General features: G+C 44.9%; 1 protein-coding gene across 1 annotated transcript in view; it reads right to left on the bottom strand.

Annotated features, from left to right (window-relative positions):
• Window positions 1-21,923, bottom strand: part of LOC149348169 (uncharacterized) — a 28,941-nt gene extending 7,018 nt beyond the window's left edge. Inside the window, exons 1-10 of the mRNA XM_089585755.1 lie at window positions 21,874-21,923; window positions 20,356-20,391; window positions 19,216-19,363; window positions 16,048-16,134; window positions 12,954-13,292; window positions 10,545-10,862; window positions 8,692-8,845; window positions 6,647-6,736; window positions 4,345-4,589; window positions 3,034-3,112 (exon numbers count right to left, since the gene is read on the bottom strand). Of these exons, the coding sequence (XP_089441881.1) occupies window positions 3,034-3,112; window positions 4,345-4,589; window positions 6,647-6,736; window positions 8,692-8,845; window positions 10,545-10,862; window positions 12,954-13,292; window positions 16,048-16,134; window positions 19,216-19,363; window positions 20,356-20,391; window positions 21,874-21,923 (1,546 nt within the window). The remainder of the gene's footprint in view (window positions 1-3,033; window positions 3,113-4,344; window positions 4,590-6,646; window positions 6,737-8,691; window positions 8,846-10,544; window positions 10,863-12,953; window positions 13,293-16,047; window positions 16,135-19,215; window positions 19,364-20,355; window positions 20,392-21,873) is intronic.
• Between the last annotated feature and the right edge of the window lie 875 nt (window positions 21,924-22,798).

Here is a 22,798-nt window from a genome sequence, read left to right as displayed (position 1 = left end):
GCTCTTGCCGTGCTCAGTACAAAGTAGACAACATACTGTTGGGATACGGCACGGTAAGTAACCCGTAAAATCTCGAAAAACGCAGAATCATTTTCGTATGGATGTGATCATTTCAAATAAATCGGATCACGTTTCGCATCCCAAAAAAGTGATAAAGTGTTGTGCCGGTGGTCTTGAGCTTGAATAAATATACATTACAAACAGTCGCTGTACTATTTATGCCACAAAAGAACGCCTTGAATATACACAATCAGCAAATAATACCAGGATAATAGGTAACGTTGTATATTCAGATGCTTTTTAACATCCTTGTAACCAAGTGTATTTTTCTCTCTATTTTTTGAATATTTACCACTCCCCCTCTGCAATTCCAGTGGCCCTGAGGGGTAATGCAAAAAAATAAATAAAAAAATAATGGTTTATGGGTTTAACGTCCCAAAGCGACTAAGGCTATGACAGGCGCCGTAGTGGAGAGCTCCAGAAATTTCGACCACCTGCGGTTTTTTAACGTGCACTGACATCGCACAGTACACGGGCCTCTAGAATTTCTCCTCCAAAGAAATTCAACCACCGCGGCCGGGATCGAACCCGCGTCTTTCGGGTCAGCAGCCGAGCACCATAACCACTGAGCCACCGCGGCGGCAATAAATAAATAATGTGAAGCGTTTACGTCGTAGAGTAAATATTTCCAGAGCCAATTGGCGCCTCTAAATTTGGAAACCCTGTCCCTATCACAACACAATTTTTCTCTGGGCCTGGCCCTTCAATTTTTTTATAATGTTAGTTGAATGACTTGCGAACGCAATATACTGACTCTAAAGAGCCAATTAACAAACATATCAGCACAGCAATAACCACGTCTGAACCTAAAGAACTACGTTACAAACCAAGGATAATATTCATCGATTTTTGTTAGGGAATATCTGTATGGTCCTTAAGGAGTTTCGTGGTAGTCAAACACGGCATTCATTACCAATACGCTTTAATGCCCTCTACGATCCTTTGCGCGGATTGTTTTGTGATTGAACTTTTATTTTCTATCTCAGTGCCTTAGAGTCGAGCACAGCCGGTACAGATCTCACATCAAAAGGCAAAAAAATTATTGACGCACACCAATCATTTCAACCACAGTCTTTGCCTCCTGGAAGCTGCGAATCTCTCGGGTTCTCTAGAACGCGCAGCGTGAAAAACGGGATTTACCATTATACCAGCCGCACAGCAAAAATGGTATTGATCACGATTTATGCACTCCATAATGCTTGGCACCATCCCGCCTTTGCATGGCTCTGTAGAGTGATCAAGAAAGATGCCTTGCGGCTTTGATTTTTAACCGAAAGCCTTACTACGGGACTTCGCGCTTCAATCGCGGACCGTGTAAATTTCGCCTTCAGCTGCGTTAGAGAGCAAACCATGAAATTGAATCAATATCCATGACTGGTAGTCGAACCCGTGGCTGCGCGAACAGATCTCCTATAAGCGCCACTCAGCGAGACCACTAGGCTATCGCCGCAGCCAACATGCCTCGTGTTAAACTGCACCACACTTTCGCGCTGTGCATTGGAGAGCGTCGCCTTCATTAGCTTCCATCTGCGCCGTACCGCGGCACTGCCTGCTCACCGTCGCCTTCTACGTAGCACAAATCCTTGCTTTCGCTCCGATTCGAATGTAGGAAACATTCTCTGTAGTTTTATTACTTTGACGTGCCAAGCGATTAGGTAAACCGATGATAGGGATTGCTTTCATTTTTTTTTTCGCGTGCCTGTCTTCTTCCTCGTTATACGAGCGTGTTAGAAGATATCAGGCTGCACAGTTTCATCCAGGCACGTCATTCGCGTTCATTGCGGTGGCAATAGCCGGGAACTGCTGCCCCCTATCGTAACCAAGCTGTGCCATAGGGCGTTTGTCTACTGAAGTAAAAGAAACCGTTATTAGCTTCACCTGTCGCCCTGCGCCACTGGCACAATGCATTTCGCATGAAAAACAGCGTCATGCCTGATCGAAGTTTGACCCGATCGTCGCAGCTTTCTATGCGCAATTGCAAGGACCCAGGCTGAAGTTCAGAAGTGAATCATTAAGAACATGCGCTTGCCAGAATTTTGCTGATGCTAAAAGTCCACCGGCCGAATTACGGAACGCCAAAAGTGTGATCTTCGAATTGAGAGCGTTACTTAAGTCTGCCGCAGGAATGCGATTTAATCGGTGTTTTCATTAACAAACATGTAAGCTAGCTGCAGTGGCAAAGCAGCTTTTTAACTGACTTTGGTATAGCAAAAGTTAACGATGACAATTACTCTCGCCGTTTGCTTTCTTGTGGCCGCACAAGCCTTGTAAGAAAACTTTTTCTTGTACTATTAGAGTTTATATTTGCTGATTATTTACTTTTGAACACGCAGTTCATTTTTTGCAAATTTTTTCCGAAATAATGCACAACAATATTACGGCGAGAGAAAAATGTATGTCTGGGATGATCGGGAATGCCGAAAATAATTTGTTTGCATATTAACAACCCTCCATCGCATGCAACTAGTCCTCTTTGAAAAGATTTATTTCTCATCATGTGAAGATAAATTAAAAAGCCATGCGCTCGTATGGTTTCAGAACCCCTAGCATTACTTAGGTGCAGAAAAGCTTTGTTTTCCTAATTTGTACTCTACGAAAGCTCACATTCATATGTCGTACACGAAAAGCGCGAAAGGTTAAATGCCCTTGGAAAATGAACACATAATTTTAGTGTTAAACTTTCCTCATTTCGCTCTCTACAAAGGAGACTCGCTGGGAGAATTTTGAACGAAGCATAACAGACAATCTTCTTCGCCTTTCTGTACGCTACTGTCACTTGCCCATTGAATGCAGACGGTAGGGTTGACGGGAAGACGATGGTGGCACTTTCGCTTTAACCTACAGTATTCCAGAGAAGAAGTGAAAGCCTCAGAAATGTAATGTAACTAGCATTTCTTGCTTCTTAATCCAGCGAATCAATAACTAAATGAAATATCAACATGATATGAGCAGAAATACTAGTTGTGAACTCACCTTCCAGCAAATCCAGGGCTCTGTTTGGAACTCCACTTACTTTGGCTACCAGGCCACCGCACTTGTCCTCTGGAGTTGGCTAAACAACAATGGGAAAAACGTGGTCTCAATCGCCATTTTTATGCCATAAATCGTGGTGGGCAGCTGTCTCTTCAAGCATCTCCTTTGTCCTCTTCCGCAGTATTCTAAGAGCAGCAGTGCAATAACGAGCTTGCCATTTTAAGGCTTGAGAATCTATAGCATTACATCAGTGCTTGTTACAAAACCTGTGTCGTCGGTCAGCCGTTGCACAAAATACTCTAGAACAATATCTTTCGGATTAAAGCGGGTTTTCGTGCATGTTGTCATCACCTCCTGGAGTGCAGCTTATTCTCCTGTCAAGTTGTTAAACTCTGTCCCAGGATGTGTTGGAAGTAAACGGAAGCCACGACCACCGCCAGACATTCTACAGCTATTTCTAAAGTTTTTCATGATAGTGAACAGGGAACTATTAGTTGGCACTTTTTATATCGTGCTCTAGGCCAACAGTATTTTGGAACATTGCTACGATTCCTGTCGGGTCTGAATGGTCGGTAGCTTCGCCGAAAATTTGCTTTAGTTATTTAACTTTTATTTATCGGGTGAATGCTCGTGGTAAGTGTAGAATACCAACAAAGCGAAAGCCAGGGCAGGCGTAGCTGGGAAAATTTCTGTGCACGCCGTTGAACTTGTTTCTGTAGATCTGCCCACGTCCAGGTTTCATGTACCGTGGAGCAGGACTGCCTATCTTCAGCACGCGACCATTGCGCTGTCCGCGGCCAGCTCTCTATTCATCGATATATTTTCACGCTTTCACGACAGTGGCTTGCCAGCAGGGCTGGATAAATTTTTAAGCTAGGTTTTGCTACGCACTGGAAGGTTAGGCTATTCGAAATAATAAGTTCATAACAGTATTTTACGATATTCCACAATTGCCTCAAGAATAAAGCTGATGTCAAAGAAAGCTGAACTGGACTGTGTCAATCGATAAAATCTGACAGCAACCGATTCATTGCGTCTTAAACGATTGAGTGTGCGCATTCTTCTCATACAGCTTTCACGAAATTGAGCAGTACTGACTGCTGTCACGTGGATGACAACATAAGTATTTTTCACGTGAGCGCTCAGAAGCGCCAACAAAACGCAACGCTTTTACTTGACTTAACGCGTTTAACTGACCCGCACTCGCGTACATCGTACCACAGGAGTTTACCAATTGAATTTTCGGCTGTTTTGTCAAAACATGACCTTTTTTTGTCACATGCAGTAATTAATGGCGGTTAACACCCTCACTATGAAGATATTCTCGTCGGAAATGTCTCCTGCGGCTCGTGTCCGGTTCAGTTCCGACAGAAACTCGGCCTTCGGCCAGACGAGGTACCGTAGCACGTGCCACGCCAGAACGCGCCTCATCCCAAGCCGTTCTTCCGGGTGCGACAGGTAGGCAATGAAGGCCACGGCCTGCTCGTCCACGGTCACACGATCGTACAGGGCAGCCGCAGAACGACCGAACCGACCAAAGAGTTCTCGCCACCGGTCTGCAGATCCAGACAACTGCGTGAACACTAAATTCCGTACACTTACAAAATAGTAAAGTCTCAAGGCTCTTGAAGGTACGCTTCGGTGACAGCGACCTTAATTTCGTAAAACATTGCCCTTAGATGCTGTGTTGCAGTGAAAAAGAACATAGAGCGTAAAAAAACAGCTTCCATAAGCCTGCTGCCTTCATGTTCTCAATCATGCAGGCCCTGAGACTGGGAGCTTGCCACTTAGCTACTACTGGAGTGGTCCAGAAAATTATTCTTGAGTAGAGAGGAGTGAATGCTTGGCGTCGCAATATTTCTCGCTGGAGTATGTGAGTACATGGCGCCACCCTTCATTGCGTGCCTGCACTAAGTGCACTGCACCTCAGCGAAAATCAGGGTGACGAACAATCAGCGCTTCACAGTGCCAACTGCAAAAGCAGTCCAGCGAGCAGTTATGCGTAGAAAAGTTTGAATAAAACAGATCAAGTAGAAATTTCACAGTCAGAGGTCTATGGGAAACGGTCCTCGGAATTTCTGCCGTGGGCTTCCATTGCGCCCGCCGCACCGCCACACCCCATGTTGTACGACCTGGACAGACGCCCTGCTCAACAAGGTCACCCTGAGTCTCAACACCTTGTTATGCGTCGTAAGTCCCTAACACACTACACAAACCTGCACTCAAGACATCAAGTCTCAAAATAGCTGACTCCGTACTGCACTTGGCTACTCCAATACTGTCGACACCATAGTCCTACACTCACCGTATCTCTCATTATATCTCAGTAGACGGATTTCGTCTGTGCGAGCATCAGTTTGTGAGTATGCTTGGCGTATGCCTACCCCATATCACTTTCCCTGCAACACATGTCTAAGCAGAGTACATCAGCATTCCGTCGCACATCAGCTGTTGTTTAAATTTCTATTGCAAAAAAGTAAACATCTAGAAGCATATTTTGATTACTCTTTGAACCCATTTTGGGAAAAACAATTGCATGCGTTCTGTATCTATCCTAAGCGTAGAAAAGTGGTGCAACTGTTTCAAGTTAAGGCGTTAGATGAGAGTAAAGTACGTCGTAGAAAAGCACAAGACACAACGCTGACCTTATGGCTCGTATCTGGCGCTTCTCTTTTGCAGATGTCGACCCTGACGTGCCATCAAAGCTACGATTGGCACCCGACGTGTTCAGTCCAGATCCGATGACCTCAAATTACTGCTCCTACCTCAATATTTACCTGAGAGATATTGGCATTAGAAAGAACCGCAGAAATGTGCCCGGACAAGTATTGAATCGTTCTATTGCATTTTAAGAGTGGGTTTTTTTGTATATTAAAGCTAATGGAAAATTAATATATAATACAAGCTAGAGTGCAAGTACTAGGTAATTTTATCTGCCTAAACCTTACCTGGTCCATTTTCAGAACAGTAGCACGTTGCATAAGACAGGCTGAGAGAGAATATATTCCTAGGGATGGCATAGAATGCCTTTCTAAAATAGCTGCTTCACCACCATCATTATTTGCGCGACCTTTAGGTCATTAGGTAAGGAATGTATCGGCAAAAAGCCGATACATTATTTAAACGTATTGGTAAAATGCTAGAAGATACAATTTTCTAAGCTGCTTTGAGTTCTACAGACAATTTCAAGAGGGAGAACAAGACCATGAATGTTCAAGGAAAAAGAATGACAGGGTGATCTTTCCATGAATGTCGCTAAAGCATAGTGATGTGAGAGGTAATTGAGTACTGATGCGAAATATGCTTGGTAGCAAAACCATTTTGGGGGGACAACATGAGGTCCACCCCCCGCGAACTTGTGTAACCTCTACCTTTGATTTTCAGAACATCTGCATAGGGCTCTGGTGCTGTTGTAATAAAAAGAAAAAGCCTCACAAACATTGAATCTTTACAAATTCTGTTTTCAACGGCCTAAAATAAGGAAGCCACTACAATTTTAAAAAATAAAGCGTTGTTCTTACTCCGTCTGTAGCTGTATATACTACTGAGGTTTGAGTCAATGCAAGGGTACATGAAATGCTGTAGAGAGTTGCAAGCGTCGTCATGTACTGACCTGTTGTGACAGCTGTTAAGTTGGCCAAGTCCGCGATGCTCATTATGGCTGGTTGTCTATAATCCGTGGTCTCGTTCATGAAATCTGCAACTGAATTTCAACACAAATTCTAACCTCCTTAGCGAAACCGTGGGGCGAAACCGGAGCGGAACTATACGCTTTCGCCGTACGTTACTATATCTGCCTTCATCCGCGAGGGAACTATTCCGTCAGTCCAATAAAAGAGCGATTTCGGCTTAGTTCCTGGAACACTTCCCTACGGAGGTGTGCTTTGCTCATGCAGCACATTTCAGTCCAAGTCGGTCGGGAGTTCAATAATGTGGGCAAGGTATGAAGGTGAAGTACACTTAAGATTTCAATTGTATCCTTTTACCACGGCCTGCGCTTTGCTGAGGGCAAATCTTTCCGCACCGACGCAGTTTGAGGGCGTTTGTTCTTGCTCATGCTCAAAAAAGAACAGTATGATGCGGACGCTAGTCAAAATTCATGAACGATGATGCAGGCACCGGAGTTAAACCTCAGATAACGCCCTATGGAACGGATTTAGAACAATGGTAAAGGCTGCATGTATAGATAAAAAAATTTTGGTACTGTTAATGTGCCCTCTGTTCAAAAATATTGTGTGTTAAAGGTATATATATTAATAAAGCCTAATTGCCGTCAAAAAAAAGTAAAATTTCACTCCACGGTTGCACATAAGGTACCACATAACCATGGCGCGGCGACTGAATTGTTATCCTCTTCAGCTCTTTGTGCAAATTAAACAACAATATCTACTTCTGTATTTTGGATTCAGCCTATGTACTATCGGGGACAAAAGTGATATACTCCACGCGGCGGGCGCCACAGCGACGAAAAACGGCAGCATTTTGGCGAGCTTAACCACGAAACATTGAAACGAGCCATGCGACATGCCTGCTGATCATAAAGGTCACGCATTGGCCGTCTCGATCCCAGATGTCGTAGATGGAGTTGCAACGCAGTTTTCAGTTGTTCCGGCTCCCGTCGCGTGGAGTATACAACTTTTGTCCCCGATAGCGCACACTAAACAAAATTTGACGCAAATATTTAACCCAGATTATTAGTTCCTTTCGTGTTCGTGCTCGGCACCCGGACACCCATGCAGAAAGCTTAATTCATAAAAGCGCTCTGCGTGACGTTGCACCCAAAATAGAGAAGATAATCGTGGAAGCGAACTGGCTTCTTGCAGTATAATGGACACCCGTGAGAAATACTGTGGTAGCAGGGAATGTCTTTACCAACTACGAAAGCGCCCTTTAGTAATTTTTTGTTAAAAAAAAATTCCATGCAGTAAAGTTCCAGTTAATGCCCCTATGAGCCACAGGACGGTAAAACACCTTTTCGTTTCCAAATAATTAACTCTACCGCTATTATACAAAATGTAAAGCGCGCGCATAAAAGACACGGGCAGAGAAAAAAAAAAAAGTAATTTGACAGGGACACACACTACACATCAAATGAAATTGTTTAGAGCAAGCACTATCGCACGATGCCGCCCCTGCATAAGCGCTTCCAAAGGCTGCACCAAAGCTAATGCTAAGACGCCTGATTGTGGCGATCGAAATAGAACAGCGAAAGCGTGAGCGCTGTTTTCAGATGATATTTATTTGGAAGAGGAGGGCTTAAATTCGTGCGTCTCTCTATGCCAGCTACATTTCTTGGTTTTCTGCGTTTTATTGCACTGCTACTTATCTTGGCATCTTAGATAGCATCGGCAGGCCCGCCAGTTGTCGTTTTCACTGAACCAAGAATATGCATTTCACCTTAACTATACGCGTTATCCTTCAAAATTGCAATTTACTTGCGCATGGTCAAAACACTCGCCTTTGCTGAATAAATGCCAACTTGCGTTATATTTGCCTTAAATAAAAGCAGCCAGAAATTCTGGAACAAATAAAGTCCCAGGAAAAGTAAATGCGTTAAGCATCGTTATCCGAGTGCAGCCATCATTTTCGGCAACCTTCAGAAAGAATGAAACGTACACAGCTCAGTGCTTATCCGAGAGAATGTATCAAAACACTCACTTTCATTATCTGCATCCATGAGGTGCTTCGCCACGTCACTGTCATTAAGCAGTGCGTACCGAGAGAGGAGTAGGTGGTAAAAGTCTTCAATATCCTCTTCATCCAGGGACTGAAGCGCCGTAAGGAACTCTTTAACTTCGGCGTTCAGGGTAATCTGAGGAAGAAGATGTAAGCAAAATACTTTTCAGAGTATTTTGAAACGATACAATGCACGCCTCTATCTATAGCTTGTAGCTCTCAACTTGCATCGCTGAAATTATAGCTTCACTTACGCCTTACGACTATACGCTTCTATTCCTGACAACTCGTCCACAACGTACCACTTCCGAAAACAAAGAAAGCTGGTACCTAAAATCAGGTCCAATTATGGTAAACAGACACTACGCTACCAAGTTCCTACAGCCATAAATAATGTACCGCCACCTCTTGACTTCAATTCTTCCGCATCTTGGTCCAATAAGAACCTTAAACATTACTTAATAAGGAGTAACATTCAATTTCCATAATACTTCACTCGAGATATCCTTACAGTTACTGTGTGTATTATGTGAATCATGCTACTTTGTTTGATGATTATGTATTCTGATCAGTAAATCTTGGTTGTGTTGCCTGCTCTTGCTCTGTGAACTTTATGTACAAAAGTATGTGTTGCAAATTGTTTTTTTTGTGCATTATTGTATTACAACGTGCATTACAAGTGAGATTTTTTCAAATGTTTTACTTTTGCCATGCATTGCCAACCGTCTATGGGTGCTGATGCCTTCGTCAAGCAAGTCAGCCTTTTGCCTCAGCCCCTCTTTCCATGGAAAGAAATAAACTGAATTGAAACTGAATTGAAACTGAAACTTCCTCATAGAAATCTAAATGATTTATTGGAAAATAGAGAAGCGGCGCATAATATGAAGGTTGTCGCACACTAATGCGTAATATACAAAAAGCAAGCTCTTCTCCTCTGTGATGGTTGTTTGTTACGGCTTCGAGCGCGCACATTAGCCATGTGCTACTCGTGTGTGCAGTGGACTTTCGACTCGCTGTGCTTGAAGGTATGAGGCGGTAGCTTCCAGTGTATACCCACGGAGCGCCTTAGAAGTACCATATCTGTGTTCTAAGTATGTCAAGTCTTTCCAAGAGAACGTTGTAGTCACGGCAGCAAAAGCGTTGAGGGGGGGGGGGGGGGGGGGGAGCGTTTAAACCCGGAGCGGCGCTCTCATTTTCCTGCAAATATCCAGAAACAACCTGGACACAGGCCCAGAAGAGGGCACACACAGCGCTCTCATTGTACTGCCAAGATAGCTTGCACAAAAAGAAACAAATTAACGACACATCGCTTCAACAAGTATGAAATCTCTGTACAAAGCGCCTTCTAGTACGTCGAGTGACCGAAATCATTATAACTCTTCAGGAAAGGTTCAGAGGCTGAACTTTTATAGAAATAGAGGGCATCATGGTTTTATGGTCCCAAAGCGACTCAGGCTGAAGTACGCCGTCGTATTGAAGGTTTCCGGAAGTTTCGACAAACCGGGGATCTTTAACGTGCGCTGACATCGCACAGTACGTGGGCCTGCAGAATTTCGCCGCCATCCAAATTCGGCCGCCGCGTCCGGGATCGAATCCGCGCATTAGAGGACACCATGATACCGGATAGAACCACCTCATATAGAACAGCTGTTGGTTGGTGATTACGCTACGTATTTGACCACCATACTAGCGCAGCCTGCAAAGAGGTGTCACCGTAATGGCAGATCTCACGGTTAGCAAAAACTGGGGAGGCCCAGGATAAGATCGCGGCACCCGCCGTCTGTCTAGTATATAAACTCTTTCATCAAAGCAGTTCAAGCCAAGCGACAACTCACCTCGAACACAAATGGCGCTGAGGCCTCACCAGTGACGTTGTATTTCCGGGAGAAGGACACCGGAGAGTCGAGGCCGTAGTCGAGGGACAGCTCCATCATACGATCCACTGGGTCTTCCTTCGGGTCGTCCATCATGCGACGCAAGTCCAATTTGAAGTGGGACATGAATGCCCTGATGTCTTCCACGCCTTCGTGCGGATTGTACGCGTACTCCAGGCAAGACTTGAGCAGCTCTTCTTTGCCGTCTGCTGCGCTAGACACGTGGTGCTGATTCTTCGTCAGTGCAACGCCTCCACAAGTCCTGGTCACAGCTGTCCGCTGGTCGTTCGGAGCAGCCTAGAGAAAAATTCAGGAGGACACTTTGTTGACCTAAAGTGCAGTGAGGCGAAAGCCTTAAGCGCGATGTTGCTGCTTGCGTCACTGATGTGTGGTTAAGATATTAAGCTTCGCCTCTAAGAGCGGAACGCGACAGCGTCTTCCAACGCAGCCAGGGAGTCCATAGAACGCCATCGCCCGTTCGGTTCTATGCCTTGCTGGTCGGTAAATTCGTTTTTGAGGAAAGGAAATGTATCTGTCTCGCATATCTTGGTGGACGCCTATACCTCGCCGTAGCAGGAAGGGAGGAAGATGGGAGTGAATGAAGACATCGTATTCACTAGACGCGCCTTTGTTCATTCCAAACCATCGAGCTGGTTAAATGGGCTGGATGACTTGGTTGAACTGAAAAAATTTTAACCTGCCGTGTCAGTGCAAGTGTTGCTGAGATGTTTTACTTCTTTGTACCCGTTGTGAAAATGCAATAAAGAAAAAAAAAGCTGGCATGGCGGAGTGGTAGCGTGCTCGTCTCGCACTCCGGAGACAAGGATTCGATTCCCGAGCTCGGCCAATTTCCTACTCGGTTTTATTTATTTATCTGGTTAATTAGGCTACTTGGTTAATTAAGCATTTAACTAACCTCAGTACCACTTACTTGGAGCATCACTTGGCTGCATGGTTACTAGCCAAAGTATGATTAACCCCGTTTCAAATTCGCGCACTGTGACGTCACGACCGTTTCGACCAATTGAAAAGCGTGACATTTCTGTCGACAACTTCAGCTTACAACTATGAGGCATTAAAGGCTTCCGCCTTAAAAATTCGTACCCATACGCCTTTCCTAAATTTGCACCGCAAAACAAGAACTTTCTGGCATTATTTGTAAGCTATTATTGTGATAGCATTACGCGTACGCTTAGTCGAACGAAACATACTTATGGCCTCGCGCTGGATTAAAAATAAACGCCACTTGCTACTACTTTGGACACCTCGTACATCGCCGCAGCCTTTTCTCTACGCGTGTGAAAATGCCAGGCTCTTTCGCTGTTATTTCGAAATAGCCGTTTTCATCAACGTTCATCCATGGGCGTAAAGTTCAAATGTCAGATTACGCGACATTTGCATGTGCCAGCCTAATTTCGAAGGCGTAGCCAGCTTTGTGTGACCGCTTACAAATGCAGGAGAACGTCGGGACTTGGACGCGCGAGCTAAAGTTCAAACGCGTCCAAACACGTCTGGCGCGCTCCGTTCGGGTTTCAGCAATGCATTGAATTTTGCTACGATATATTAAACAACAAACACGGTTACTTCTACGTACGTTGTGTGCTAAAGCCCTCTATGTAGAAATGCCGATGTCCTGTTATGGCCAGCTATAGCCGAGAAAGACAGCAATCGATTATGTATATAAAAATGAGCACGGTGCCAACAAAAAATTGTTTCAGAAGCTTATTAGAATGCTAAGCTTGACGGCGGATGCGTCAGTCAGGCATGTGCATCCCCGAAATTTAGAGAACACATCCTCTAGAACGGATAATTGTTTTGGTTCCTAGATCTCTTCTGGAAAGATTGAAAGAGCAAATGTGCATGTATGTGCGGTGTATTTTTCTTTACCAAACAGCTTGCGAACCAGCGTCTGTGTTTTGTAGGCTTTATTCTTCTTTACCATCTTTTTTCTACCGACCTCGCAACAAAAGTAAACAAGCCCAACTCGCTTTTTTAGCAAAAACATAGTTTACCTTAAAGGGGAAATAATTTACAGTCTATATAAACCGATTACGACGATCAATTTCTTCCATTATGTGAAAAATCACGTCGCCTTCGACTGCAACGGGCACTATGTTCCGAACTCAAGACACGTTGTACATACTCGGCCCTTATGCAAGCTTTCATTGTAACCCTGCAGGCACAAGTAGTTCTACTCAAAGACGGTATCGCTCGGGGGCTGTTAACTGTCGGGGTGATTCTTCAAGGTATCTTAAACCCATCATAATCACGCAGAAAGCATTGACCACTGAAACGAGGCAAATGAAATGCCAGCGGGTGCACTATGTTGCCATGAAGAGCGTAAATACAGCGAACATATATGTTACACACCTTTTTGAATGAGGCGGTGAAGCCAGGGAAGGCCAATGATGGGTCGCAGACGAATATGTTGCGCTCCCTGCATGGATCCGCCTGCATGGCGATGGTCTTGTTGAACCAGTCTTTCAGCTTTCGGCAGAAGGCAGTCGTGCACTTTCCTGTGGAGTCGGTTGTAGGCAAAAGTGGTGCTCCTGAGGTCTTGATACTTCGAGCTGCAGTAGTTCTCGGCCTATCAGGAGCCGCTGTCGCAGACGGAGCATCGATAGCGGGCAGTACTAATTTCCTGGCCTTCGTCGGGATCGTGCGCGGCGCTGCCTGGTCTATTGGTCTGATCACGTCCTCCTCCCCAGTCTGCAAAGTAAATCAATCATGTAAATAAGTGCATCATCAGGCGACTCAGTTCACTCGGTCAATCAATGAAATGAACGAAGTGCGATGCATGACAACATGTGCGAAACTTCGCAGGCAGTGTTGTGAAAAGCATGCTAAGGAATACAAAGCGTGTGGTCCTAGGGAGCAAAAAACATAAATGGTCGAACACAATGTGCTCAAAAGCAACCGATACACGTTATGAACCTTTTTTGTAGTGGAGATCAGAAGGATTAAGAATGCGGGGTTGAGCCTTATTTTTCGCTTTTAATGTAATCAACTATATTCCTTGTCCCGTTCTAAAGTATAGCATACCGACAATCTTAACGGCAATACCAACTTGCTCTCTGGGTACGACGGCTGGTGAGTGCTGTTATGTATTATGGTTACTACTGTAATAACTGCACGCATGGTGGTCATCACCACTGAACTGCCACGGACCAAACTCAAGTAGCCTCAGTAGCCCATGCGCCATTGCCGGATTCTTAGGCCAAGTTAAGTACATTCTACATAAAGCTAGGGGTAAGACAGTTCGTTCCGAATTTGGTTTCCAGGTTAGCATTCGCGGTAGGGTGGTGACCAGCGTTGGGTACATATATGTACATAGACATGTAGATCTGTATGTGAACTTCTTTTTTCTGCAAAACTGAGCGCGAAACAGCCGACGCTACCGAGGACTCAAAAATATGGGGAACTAAGCCAATACATTTAGCACTGTAAAACTGGCCGATATAAAAGAGAAAGCAAGAGGCACGAGAATGGTCGGTCGCTACACCTATATCGGATCTTATGTAAGCTGTAGAAATCAGCGCACGAGTGGAGAACCTCCTCGGTGCTCTTGCCGTGTCTGTATCTCAACAGGCATACCTACTCGATTATATAAAATCTCGATCTAATTTTTAGAGACCGTTTTAAGACGACAGCGTTAATGCTGCCGTTGTGCCGAAAATTTGGTGTTGTCACAGTCGGTTGGCTACCAGGTCACGTAGCCCTGTGGTGTCATCACAATCTCTCCACTGGATTGTCATCAAACTAACCACCCCGGCACGTGGCGCAAGTTAATGACTGATCGCGACAGCTTGCTCGGGAAGAGAACTTGGGTCTCACGCGACCCATCGGTGGCAGCACCTGCCATCGCAGGTCAATGGCGCATTTCTTAACCGCTGCACTATTGCGCAAGGAGAGGTATGAACACTCCTAGGGAGATATGAATGTGAAGTTGAGAATGTCCAATTACGCATATATGGGCATTAATTCATTAACGCTATCGCTCCATACCCTTAAGACGGAGCTTAAGTGGCCCATCCAATTTTTTGTATTTTTGCATGTTGTATGAAACATGAAGTTTAGTTAAGTTCACGGTAACAATTATTTGCGTTGAACTAAATCCAATTTAATCTCGGCCTTCGGGATCGAACTACATAACATCGGCATTTCTGTGGACACAAAATAAATATTGATACATTGGGGAAAGGAGATTCCGCCTTCTTCGAGATTAGCACCAGCTTTATTTACTATTTTTATAAAAGATCCAGTACACTACAACGTGAATTATACCCCGCATCACCAGCGGTCGGGCGGTACCGGGCAGGCTTTGATATCTGTGTCAAAAAATAGGTTCTGTTCATGCTTCCTTTATTTCTTTAGTATTACTGCTGGGTTTTTCTTTCTTTTTTTTAAGCTTTGCTGGTATGCTGTTATGCTGTCTGCATATTTTTCCTGTACAACTTCTATGTATTTTTGCGGAAGCGAGAGCTCGTCAAGCTACATCCCTAGCCTTTTCTCTGTGCCTTCCTCATCCTTGTGATGGAAAATAAAGGCATTATTATTATTATTATCATCTGTCGACCCCAGTTTTCCTTCGAGCAGCAGCGGCGGTTCACCCAAAGTATTCAAGAAAGTATTCTTCGTCGCACTTTTTTATGCAGTACTCGTATGGTGCTGTTCGTCCACGTAAGCAGCAGTCCGACCGGTGATTTTCCTCAGCATGGAGGATAAGATCTGACGTCAAAGTGGCACTTAATCGATAGCAGAATCAGTGCTTACCTGCACATCTTAGTGCTAGGCAATAGACACAAGCTGGCATTAATTCTGCGCATAAGAGCTTCAACTGAGTAGTTGCATGTAAAAGGCATTTGACACCAACCTAAGCACCCTCTTGTTACTTTTGTAACGATGTGCGAAGATCTCCTGAAGCTGCGGTGTTTATCATTAATAGGAGTCAGGAGATTTGGAATGGAAGCTAGTAAAATGTGTTTACGCAAATTCTCTCCAAATAGAAGCTTTCTGACGCGTTGTTTCATCCCAAAAATGGTTTACGTACTTGTGTTCAGAGTTTATATTGTTGTTGTTTTATTGGTTTTTTTTTTAACGTCCCAAAGCGACTAAGGCTATCAGAGACGCCGTAGTGGAGGGCTCCGGAAATTTTGACCACCTGGGGTTCTTTAACGTGCACTGACATCGCACAGTACATGGGCCTCGAATTTCTCCTCCAAAGAAATTCAACCGCCACGGCCGGGATCGAACCCGCGTCTTTCGGGACAGCAGCCGAGCACCATAGCCACTGAGCCACCGTGGCGGCGCTGTTCAGAGTTTCAAGCCTCATGGCGGTTATATTAGCTCAATATGTTGGAGAATACAACCCCTTACCGCATTTCTTCAGAGACGGCTTACGCAAGCGCATACATATGACACCTGCTTCACCTTAACACTTTTTGCTGCACATAGCGCTACTCACATTCTCTGGATACTGAGCCTCCGTTGGCTCAGGAAGACCGAAAGGTCCTCTTTGGCGACTGCCCCGGAAAGGTTTCTTGCCGGACCCCTGCGTGCAAAAACAAAGTGAATTAAGCCGGACGACCAGCGTTTGAGGCGTTCATGAAGAGAGCGTTAACAATAAAGTGTTTACAAGTGGTGTGTCTTATTGGAGAAGGCATGAGGGTACGAGGAATGCACAGGTCCAGAAGCATTGTACTGGTAGGTACTTTAAACAGGCCGTAATGAGGTGACAAGGTTGTTGTACAAGTCGTATTTGTGCATTAGTTATGCAACCGCAGCTGCTGGCATAATACACTAGACTTGGCTGCTTGTTTACTGCGACCGTTGTGTTGACCATTTAGGGGAGTAAAATTCGCGCGCTTATATGTTTTTTCTAGAGATATTTGTATAAACTAAAAGGCTGGCATTAAAAATTGTTGCTGTATGGGCGGTTGTGGTTGAAGCTGAAAATAACAAAAATCAGAGGTGCTGACAGGTACCAACTCCCGAATTCCGATTGCAAGCCAAAATATTGTTCAGAGGGCAATAAAAGTGGCGCACACGTTTCCTCATAGCCTAGGGGAAGAAGCTGAAAATAAGTAAACGGCGGAAAGAAAAGTGGAGCTGCAAGTACACTAAACGCGGGAAAACACCTACATTCTAGCGCATCCACGTACAGGAGCAAAACCTAAAATATAATGAATTCCTTCTCCTTGACCTGTCCACTAGCATTCACTGGGAAAAGCATATAAGCAATATAAACATCAGCAAAAGTCGCACTTGTGCGTCTTCTTAGCACCTGTCACAAGGTGAAGCTGAGCACGTGCTATCGCGATAATCTATGTCGACTGCTGTCTTGTAAGCTGGCCCCTGGACCTTCGTCAAGTTGCTCTGTGCAACTTTTACTGCAGGGGACCCTACAGAGTTTTTATTTGTACCGCCCTGGAAAATGAACGAATTGAATAGAATACACAGTACCGCCACTTCTACATTTAGTTACATGTCACACACGTAGAAGCTAGGCATTCATGCTTAGTGTGCGTCTAGAGTGTGCTGTTGTACAATACGTTCCCTACCAGGAGCGGGTTCGGCTCACCCAAGTACGCCCCACATCACGTGTAGTATGTACCTTCTTTCATTTCTTTTTCCCTAGAGGTGCAGTTGAAGTTTTTGCCTTGAGTGAGCCAGGTACCGCATTTTATATCCCTCGTTTTGTTCCTCCTCGCAACCCAACGCTTCCCTTTCTCCTCCATTCAACTAACAGCCAATCCCAGCTCTGCAGCCTTACTCAGTAAGACACTCAAAAAGGGGGGGGGGGGGGGGGGTGAAAAAAGCTGGTCTCGAGTTGCAGAGTTAAATAATAGCTTGTCCATTGGCAAGCTTTCAGGGACCGGGATGAATACTAACGCAAAAGCGCGCTTGCTCGTGAAGGACAGTCGAAATATAGAGAGTTTCTGTAATCTACCCAGAGAGAAGTGGCGCCGCTGTCTATCCGAGTTCCTTGCAACGCATTTCATGAATCGCGCGATTTCGGTGAAGAGTTGACTCCGTAATTCGCTTTGCTGGTCTAGGACATACTATGTGGATGCTGCCTCAAAACTGGTAGGTGTGTCATGGTGCCGTGCTTTGTGCGCATGTGTAATCATTTTAAAATTTTTTTTTTTTATTTCGGTAATAAATTTAATGCAGCTGAATTTTCAGTGTGCGGCTGCGTGAAAACATTTCAATACATTTATTTAAGGTTTTTGAATAGAACTCAGACTTTTCCTGGAATAAAACGTAACCCCGATGCTTCCGCGAGAGTTTAACAACGCTCTGTTCTACAAACCCCCGTTATTACTCACGCGAATTGTCTTGAGAAGCGCAGCATTATCGAGATCGAATACGCGTTTAATGCCCAACAATGTCAAACCAAATAGACTCTCATTAGGGGATGAAATACCGCAGTGGTCCTTTCCCTTGTTGGCAATTTTGAGAAACTCTACAGCCTCCACTGATGCCACGGAAGATGAGCGCATGGCGGCATTGCAAGCGTGCATTTGACGCGTGAACAGCGCCCTAGCATAAGGTGCTTCAACACGCACAGCTTAACCACGCGTTTGATGGACGCATGTCCATGGTTGACAGCTATGTGAAGTGCTCGAAAGTATGTTAAGTGTTATAAAAACTTAAGGAACGACACTTAAAGCAGAAGCCAGAGACGCTGCCGACAACGTTTCGATTTCACTCCTGCTTCTGCGCTCTTTGTTGTGAAAGACGAACAGGTAAAAGTTTCTGATTATACACGACGCCGCAGCTACCACAGGTACAAAATCTGAGTTGTGGTGTAGGAACATGAAAGAGATCGGCGAAGTGCGTCAAATGCTCTAGAAGAAAATGTGCCACTTGAGTTCCATGCAGTTAGTTCACATTGACTCAGATTTCTTTTCGGACACATCCAGTAGCCACCTGATCGTGGACTTCGTAGGTTCTTCTGGTCTTTCGACTGCACATTTTGATATGTTCTGTGCATCTCAGAGCGAGTAACCCGAAAAGGTAATAGTGTGATCTACTGAAAGTGCAGCTTTCTGCGATGCAACGAAAAATGGTTTGGTTCGGTTTGGTTTATGAGGTTTAACATCCCAGAGCGACTCAGGCTATGAGAGACGACGTAGTGAAAAGCTCCGGAAATTTCGACCACCTGGGGTTCTTTAACGTGCACTGACATCGCACAGTGCACCGGCCTCTAGAATTTCTCCTCCAAAGAAATTCAACCGCCGCGGCCGGCATCGAACCCGCGTCTTCCGGGTCAGCAGCCGAGCACCATAATCACTGAGCCACCGCGGCGGCAACGAAAAATGTTTTTGTTCTCCGGCGGTATTAATTAAAAAAAGCTTCGAGGTTGATTATCGCGTTTTTATCTGATCAGTGACAGCTGTTCTCGACGGTGAACATAATATTGGTGATTATTTATGACTTAATTGGTTCTCTTATATAATCGGGTGACGTCACTGCGATGTCGGTCGCAAAGCCACTGCATTCTGCCCAATCGACCTGGTGCGATGCTACGCTATCGCCGCCAAGGCCAACGGAAGCAGAACAGTACAACGGGCTCTTAACAGCCTTCGCTACAAAACTACTGTGATCAACCCGCCGTAGTTGGCCTTACCATCTTCCTACTCCAGCCAGTGATGAAGGCGACGACCATGACGCAGCACGCGATCAGTATGAACGAGGCGAAGATCTCCTTAAAGTGGCGCCGTGCTTTCGCCTGGTAGCGACGAATCAGCTTTTGCCCAGCCATCCTCCCAGCAGGCCTACAGGAACGGTGAACGTAGTTTAGTCGAGAACTGCACGCTGACGCACTCCAAAGCGCGTGCCCTGTATATATTCTCGATGGAATGATAAGTTACACTAATGTCATGTTGTCGCCGTAAGAGGCTGAAGTTCATAATAAAACAGTTCCTACTTTAATATGTGCTTCTTCCTCCTAAGAATGAGACATCTTGTTGGACAGGTTCAAGAGCAGTACAGGACATTTACAATTAATCTGAACTCGGAAGAAATAGCGCCAGGCTGAACGTTTTCATATGTGTAACGATATTTTCGCTGGAATTCGCGGTGATAATCACATCTAGGAATGAAACTGTTCAAGTTACGGCTTGATGATGAGCACTAGCAATGCATGAAAGATAAATGGAATGTGCTACCACTTCAAGAAAATGTTCTGAATTTTTCGCTACGATGTCACTAGTAGCCCAATGTGCTCATTTTGCATGTAAAGGACGCAAAAATGATATTACTTTAATACAGCACTGTGCACATAAAATTGCGAAGAACTAGAACATAATGCAATTTTCTATGTCGCATTTTCCCCGTACGTCCTGGAGAAACCTTATAGAAATTTGTTGTGAAACCCTATGAGCTCTGCAATAAACACTTCTGTTGCTCTATTCTCACAGGGCATTTTTTTTATATTTGTAAAGGGAGTGGTTGGCACCTCCCACTAATACACTTAAGGGGACAAAAAAAAAACGAATTTGGAAGTTGCCTTTCGCAAATTCTGAGATATGAGAAGAATGAGGCGCTTGAGTAATTTATACAGAATTTTATGTCTAAAATTTAGTTCTCAATTAACTTTTGCGTGCAAAGAAAGTCTGGATACCTCGAGCTTCCCTAGCGTCACCAAATTTTATGGCGCGTAAGCAACTTAAGCCATCACGCGCCGATCAGAAGGGGATGTGTGTCTTTTTTGTCGAAAAAGAAAGTTGTTAATGCCAAACTTTTGCGTAGTCAGTGATCGACTTACGTCAGGGTTTCTAGCGACGGTGAGCGAGGGCGTGACCTGTGGTGAAAAGAAATTATTAAAAAGCTTTTCGTTAACAGGACGGCTATATTAGATTAGAAAGCTATATTTTAAACAAAACTACATGTACTTCTAAAGGAAGTGCAATATCCTACGCTTTAGCGACGGGCACTTTTCCCACTGAGCAATCCTACTTGTGGTGAAATCAGTAAGGTACGACAGAAACGTTGACAAGGCTTGATTTAGCTGTCCTGTGTATCGTATCGCCGTTGGGAGTGAATGTATCGTGCACTTTATTTACTGGCGTTTCTTCACGCATGCACTTCGCTCCTTTATGACAATGGGCGTCGCGTCTATTGAAAAGGATATGGCTTTGCGTTCGTTGTGAATATTCCTGAGTCTAGGTTACGATCCGTTCAATATATGAGTCCTTACGGAAACTTCCCGGAGGCGCTAATTGAGAGAGGTTACCACTTTGAACTCCGGATTCCTGTCAGATAATTGGCACATGCGTGGTTAAGGTCGCATTATTCTATTATTGTTTTACCATACGAAAACGTTCTTATTTAGAAAACGTTCTTATATAGAAAGCAATTCTCCCAGTATTTCTCTAAGACACTTCTTTGCAGCCGTGAATTATCGAAGTGGTTAATCACACCTAGACACACCGGAGCGCAGTCACTTCAAGATTCAAAATAGTTTTCGCACGTATCAGAAATTGCACGTTCCGAAAAATGTCACAACAGTGTCTCCTTTAGATGCATTCCTGGAACTCACCGAGTTTCAACACAGTCATATGCAAAACGGTGATCCTTGTTATTCTAAGCCGCTATCAATTCTCCCACTACAGTGGCTAAATTCATGCACCTGATCATAGGCCCCAGCGTTTGGCTAAAAGATTCAGCAAAAGGTAGCGCAGAAAAGGGTTCTTGGGATGGCGTTGCGCACACGAATAAACATACACAGGAAGGAGCAGAAGACAGAAAGAGCGCAAACTATCAACTAGATTTTTTGCTTTCGCAACAGAATATATATGCAGCAATCACACGTGCAAAACAGAATAGGGAGAGGGAAAAAAGGAGTGGGGGGACGGGGATAGCAAGTCCCTGGGGATAGCAAGGGGATAGCAAGATTCTGGGCAAGAGCAAAAGCAAAATAGCCCGCGAACCTTTAGAAGCTTTCCACATCAGAGAAAAAGGCGAAAATTGTATTAGTGATACCTCGGTCACCTTATATGATAGGGAAAGGAATTTTATCCGTGGCTTTCGCTGACCTTTGCAGGCCTGACTTGCTATCCGCGTCCCTCCACTCCTCACTCCTTTTTTCCCTCTCCCTATTCTGTTTTGCACGTGTGATTGCTGCATATATTTTCTGTTACGAAAGCAATAAATCTAGTTGATAGTTTGCGCTCTCTCTTCTGCCTCTTCCTGTGTATGTGTGTTCGTGTGCGCAACGCCATGCCAAGAAAGCTGTGCACCAACTCGCCCAGCAAGAAGTTCTTCTGCAGAATAGGGTCCTTACCTCACCAGTAGCACCCGAGGCGAAGGAGATCTCAGGAAGAAACGAGACATCTTAGTGGACAGGTGTGGAGAGAGGCACTAGGAATAAAAATGAAGCCTGCACCAAGCGCACTGAGAAAAGATATTTCCCTAATCTTCCGGAAGCTTCTGATCGGTATCGCCGTTTGTGCACAACCCGACTTTATGTTCTTCTTCTTCTTCAGATAATTTCTGAGAGTTCATGCTGCCTCTTAGGCGCGGTCCTGCTTTTTTTTCTTTTCTTCGACCGTCCAGAATAAGTACGGGCTCTTTTACGCCATTAATAATGAGCTGCTAGTCTTGGCCACTTGTTTGTTTGAGATAAATGAACAGCAACTTCATAAGTGATATTGACGAAAGAAGACAGAGAGGTTGAAATACATTTGCGCACAGTTTGAGCACCACTACCTTCGTTAGTCATAGCAAGAAATATTGTTCCGAAGAAGACGAAGCTGGCTGTGGCGCGGGACGGAGCGCTCGTGCTAGGCTCATTCAGCCCGAGGACATCATCATCATCATCATCATCTCAAACACTAAATCATATCATCGCCATCGGTCATGTGACCCTGTGTTCATCGCTTGCCGTCACGTAACATTTGGTGTAAGGTGCTGGGTTCCTTTCTTATCCCGGTCCCGGAGCTTAGGAGCCTGCTGTCCACCGAGGTCTTCTGTGGAGTGCTCGCGGCTTCGAACCTCTCGGCACTTCGCCAGCTTGCCAGGTATGCCCTGACGCCGCCGCTTTCCTACACCCCGCCCCAAGCCCCGACCGGAAGACTCGACGGCACAACTACCGCCGCAACTGCCATGTGACTCCACGCACCTCCCACATGAGAACCTAGAAGACACAACGACCTACAACCCCACTGAACCGAGACCGCCGCCACTGACCAGAGACCCCATTGACCACC

The sequence above is a fragment of the Amblyomma mixtum genome, chromosome 4 (assembly GCF_055824585.1).
Source record: "Amblyomma mixtum isolate Tamu chromosome 4, ASM5582458v1, whole genome shotgun sequence".
NCBI lineage: Eukaryota > Metazoa > Arthropoda > Arachnida > Ixodida > Ixodidae > Amblyomma > Amblyomma mixtum.
The sequence above is the reverse complement of the archived record's forward strand: the minus strand, read 5'-3'. Positions and strand labels throughout refer to the sequence as shown.